This window comes from Pygoscelis adeliae, unplaced genomic scaffold, assembly GCF_000699105.1.
Source record: "Pygoscelis adeliae isolate BGI_AS28 unplaced genomic scaffold, ASM69910v1 Scaffold760, whole genome shotgun sequence".
In the NCBI taxonomy this organism is placed as follows: domain Eukaryota; kingdom Metazoa; phylum Chordata; class Aves; order Sphenisciformes; family Spheniscidae; genus Pygoscelis; species Pygoscelis adeliae.
In genome coordinates, this window is record NW_008823868.1 from 33,499 (window position 1) to 38,637 (window position 5,139).

General features: G+C 59.4%; 1 protein-coding gene across 1 annotated transcript in view; it reads right to left on the reverse strand.

The window, feature by feature from the left end:
* SIK3 (SIK family kinase 3) overlaps window positions 1-5,139 on the reverse strand; it is a 40,347-nt gene that overhangs the window by 1,892 nt on the left and 33,316 nt on the right. The window contains 2 exon segments of the mRNA XM_009332353.1: window positions 173-394; window positions 4,218-5,095. Coding sequence (XP_009330628.1) covers window positions 173-394; window positions 4,218-5,095 — 1,100 coding nt within the window.

Consider the following 5,139-nt stretch of genomic DNA (forward strand, 5'->3'; position numbering starts at 1 on the left):
CGCGCCGGGGGCCAACCGTGGACTCGTCCATATCGGTCTCTGCTAAAACGTTTTCGGTATTAAGCAAACGGGACGTGCTAGCTGAAGGGTCCCCACGGCTTTTCGCTGCCAGCAGCCCCGCAGAGCGGGGCGCTGCCTTTCCTGCACGACACCTGGTACGTGACCCGCGCACATCAAGGAAGCTCTGCACTGCCTTAAGCCCTGCCGGGCACAGGCTTCTTCAAACCTACGTAGGCATCATCGCTGTTCTGAATGGTGTGATGTCTCTGCAGGGTCCTGGGCCGCGGGTGCTCACTGGAGGCGGGTCGCACAGGGTAGCCCAGTCCGTTGTGGTCGGGCACCTGCATCGCTTGGCCGGGGGAACTCCTGTCCATACAGTTCCCTACGATGGACTCTTGAAAAGCAGACAAGACAGAGAAACGACAGGTTAGTACAAGGAACCTGCAGCTCTCAGCGACGCGCGCCACCGCAGAGCCGCGGGTCTGAGGTGTGCCGGCACGAACAAACACTCGTCGCTGGCGGACCGGCGTGCCGCTGGCCGGGTGGAACGGGACCCCCGGCTGCTCTTGTTGAAGTGATGCAGCACCAGGGCCGCCCCAGACGGCACTCGGGCAGGCTTCTCCCTCCAGCATTGAGATCCCAAAGATCCCAACGCTAGCTGCCTCCGATCAGGTCTACAAAAGCAGCCTAAAGTTGGAGGGACAGGGGCAGGAGCACCACGGCACGGGAACCAGACCCCTTCTGCCTGCCTCCCGGCACTGCCGCCTCCCCCTCGAGCCCGAGCTCGCCCTCCTCCCTGCGCTGCCCACATCGTTACACAAGAGCGGAGGAAGAAGCATCTCCCCAGCCTCCAACACGGGATGTTCTAGCAGGGCCCCCTGGCAAGTGTAAGCAACATAATCTTGCTGGAAGAGTTGGCCGGGATGTTCGCTTTTATCAGATGACTTCTCCCTGCCCTCCTACAATCTGGCTGTAGGAGTATACGAGTGTCCTGCCTGGCAAAGTCCATCTGCACCGCAAGCTCTTATGACCGAGGGTAAAGGCTACATTCCTATCAAGCAAAACCTCCTGTCATCAAGTACACGATGTTTTGAATAAAGCCCTGAGCTATGAAGAAGCCTATCATTGGGTCCGACGCACGTAAACAGCTCGCTCTCGGCGAGTAGTCCTGCGGAGCGCAAACATGCGGACGTGGCCACGAGCACTGGGGAGCTGCCCCGAAATGACACAGCTGCAGGTAGATCCCCCGGCCAGAGCTATCGGCTTGCACGGGGCTTTGGCCGGTGGGAAGCAATCTCCTGCTGTGCCGGGACACCGCACCTCCCGGCGGGGACTGCAACTGCGAGATGCAAAAAAGACGCTCCCCAGGGAGACCCGTCCGTAAAGCTACCCGGATCCCAGTGAGACCCCATCCCAGACAGGGTCTGCCACCTGAGCTCTCCATGCCACTCCCGGGCACACGAGCACGGCTAAGCACACCGCTCCCAATACCCTCCCTCCCTCCGAGGGGCGGCAGTCCTGCGGGAACCCCGTCCCGAGGCAGTCGGAGATGCAGCCGGCCTCCCCCTTCCTTTGCACAACCGTGGGGTTATGTGCGGTTAAGTCAGCTTTCCCGGAAAAGCGAGAAAGAAAACATGAGGTAACAGATGTTGGCGGAGCAGTGCCACCCACACACTGCTCGGGACACCGCTCCAACTGTGGGAACGGTTGTTCGGGCCGGCAGCCTGCTCCTCCAGCTCCACAAACAGCCCCGGTGCAGAAGTGCTCCCCCGCAGCCAGGCCCAGCAGCGAGCCCCCGGCACCGGCCCCTGCGCTGCAGGTGACGAGGCACGGCGGGACGAGTTCCCCCGGCCTGGAATAGCCCTGACCCGAAAGACAACCCCACGCTTCCCGTTGCCAGCGCAGCACCTCTGGGGACGCAGCTCAGGCCGCAGGGGCAGGACGGCCTGAATTCACGCTCCTTTCCTCGCCCCAGCCCTGCTCCAGCAGCAGGAAAGCCTTTCACCCCCCCCATCCATCGGGGACGGGGGCTCCCGCGCCAGGCGGCCTTTGTGTCGACACGGCATGTGACACTGGCCACCGCCGCCAGCTCAGCTCCTTCAGTGCCGAGGCGAGGCAGGTTTCCCATGGGCAGCATTCCCAGCCCTGTGATGGCTAGGTTGGAGCAAAACTGGAGCAGAGCTGTTCAAAGGCGGTTTAGTCACATCCTAAAGAGAGATGTGGTCGACGCTCTCATGGTCTCCGGCTGCCATCTCCAGCAGATGCTCAACAGACAAGCCAGGGCTTTTGGATCAGGGTCAACACGCTCCCTCGGAAGGCACAGATGCTCCCAAGCCACTGCGGGGTTACACCCCGCTCTAGGGAAAACACACTTGGTGAGCTGGGGCAGAAGGGAAGATGCCCCCCCGTCGCAAGAGAAGCGGCGGCCTCGTGACACGGGATAGGGAAAATAACGGGAAAACCCAGGGAGGTTTTCCTCCCAGGCTGGCTGAAAAAGCCCAGCCGTCAGCACCAGCGCTCCGGGAGAGGAGCCACGCTTGGCCGGGGCAAGTCTCCCCGTTCACCCCTCGGCGCCTGCGTCCGGCGCGCTTGGGAACGCCGGAGCTGCGCTACATGCGAGCGAGCGAAGCGCCAGCGCGCTAGTGGCCCGAACACTGAGGGTGTGTAGAATTTAATTGTAGGTAAGGGTACCTAGGCAGCTTAGATGTCGGCTCTGCCTAGAGCCGAAGCAGCGCAGGCCTGATTCCAAGTGGGTTATTGAAGCCAGGAGGAAAGCAGTGCGAGCGGTTGCATCTCAGGACATAGCTTACCACGTGAGCCCTCCGAACGGCCCTGTCAGAAGGGCTTACACAATGCTATTTGTAAACATTTACTTGCTTTTACTCATTTACGAAGTCTTGTAGTCTAAAGTCCTTCGCCCTTGTGTAACCGGCTCTAGCACCATCAGTACGGGGGCAGAAATTCAGCTTCTGACTTGGTCAAAGCTTGTCGTTCACCTAACGGTCTACGGTATTAAGATGCAAACTCACGATTCGGCACAAAATGCGCCTCCACAGCTTCCAACCTCCGCTTAACCTGGGGCGATTCTCCCCTTCCGTGCTGCAAGCACCGCGGGGAAATGGAGGTCCAAGAGCAAACACATCGGTAATCCAAAATTTAAGACGGCTTCAGAAAAGCCGTGCCTTGGCCCTACCTGCCCCCCCGCGCGCGCTCTGGGGGGCCAGGGCTTGGCACGCCCGGTCTGCCCTTCTGTTCCAACCCGGTACTTTCCCAACAAACCCGCGCTGTGTCCCCAAACAAAGCCGTGCCTCCTGCGCCCCGGACACTGCTCCTCCACAGTGGGGTCCTCCGTGCCAAGGGCAAGCTGATGGCTTCAGACCAGGACAACTCAGTCCTGCAGTGAATACTGATCCACCCAGCTCAGCCTGGAAAGCCTCTCTTCAAAGCCCTCTTAGCAAGGGGCTAGGATGGTGTTTTTCGTACAGAGAAGGCCTGTAATTACAGCTCAGGCAGGAATTTCTTACAGCGCACCGCTGCCAACGCAGCCACCGAGGAGCAAAGGCGCAACCGCTTCCAACTAGCAGAAAAGGTCTTCAGGCGCTAGTGGCAAGTTTAAACTCACTCTCTTCAGAATGAACCCCTTCTAGTTCAAGCAGGGCTGGAGTCCTGCTGCCGCTTCCCAAAGCGCCAGGGGAGCTGCTGCGAGGCGGCCTTGGCCGCAAGACGTTTACCACCACCCTTAGCGCGCGCGTTTGCGGAAGCCTTAGCAACAGCAGGACTCGGGGGTCTGTTCTTAAGAGAAGGAACACCCCGCTGCCCTTGGGGGTACGCCAGGGACTTAACTGTTTCTAGCCCGTCGTTTGCACGGGACGGGGAACATCGCCAAGAAGAATAAAGACGCCAACAGCGCACAGCACCCCTGAAAAGACGGCAGTATTCTGGGACCTGGTCTTTACCTGCCCGCAGAAGTAGGTCAAATTCCAAAGAGAATCAGCCGGTCGGGTTCCCTTCTTATTCAACACTGTTTATTAGAGAGACTATGCCTGCAATTTACGTACGGCCACAAAAGCCAAAAAGAATCTAGGTAACTCCGTGCTATGCAAAATATGTCACGAAACCCTTGCCGTGCTGGGTAGAGACGGTGTCCTCCGGCAGGAAGGCAAGCGGCCCGCGGCGCGCACGGCACAGCCGTCTACGTGAGCAGCAGGAAGCCTTACCTCTGCTGGGCACCTTATTCCTACTGAATCCAGCAGCGGGCTGATGTCTGTACTGATGCGTCCCCAACTCCTGCGCGTGATTAGCAGTTCCTAGCAAAGATTCGGGGTCCCCGTGCCCTCCTGCATTTACAAGCAGAGGGGTCTCGTGGCAACCTTTGGTCAATGTGTTTGAACTCTTACTGTCTGGAAAGCTGTCCCTGGCACCCTCGCACGCGCAGTCCTCCTCCATGCTCTCCGAATGGAACAGGGCTGGCTGGTGTACGTATCCGTGCGGCGGCACTGAGGCGGGTACCTGCTGGATACATTCTTGCGCCCTGATCTTTAAGAGATGCTGGGGGCTGTTCTGTGGGTGGTACGTGTCAGCGCTCTGATAAGGCAAAGACAGCGACTGGCGCTCCGAGAGGTTCTGTCCCACGCTGGTGCCCATATTCCCAGCATCCCCTTGACTCATATGCCTGAACAACTCTTGGAATTCTTGTTGCTGCTGCTGCTGCTGCCGCCGTTTGATGAGCTGTGCAAATTCTGCCTGGGGCAGCCGCATGTCCGTGTGCCCCGTGAGCGAGTGCCGGGGAGAAAGCAGTCCCTGGAGGATGTGCGGTACCTGCTGGTGTCGGCTGTAGTCGGGAGGCGTTGGGGACAACAGTGCTTGCTGTAGTGCCGATGCGGCGTAGTGCTGCTGTTGCTGATGTGCATTTTGAGGGAAACTGGGATACTGGTCAAGCTGCGGGACTTTCAGAGCTTGCTGAGCCGGAGGAAACCCAACTCCTCCCGATGGGCTGTAGTTGCTGGGGGAAACGCGCGGCTGCTCCGGGAACAGGTGGGGGTGTAAGTGCACCTGGTCGTAGTTGGCGGGGGGATACCTGCTCACGTTCAGACTGCAAAGAACAGAAAAGAACAAGTGACTGCACTGCGGCAGCGCCGA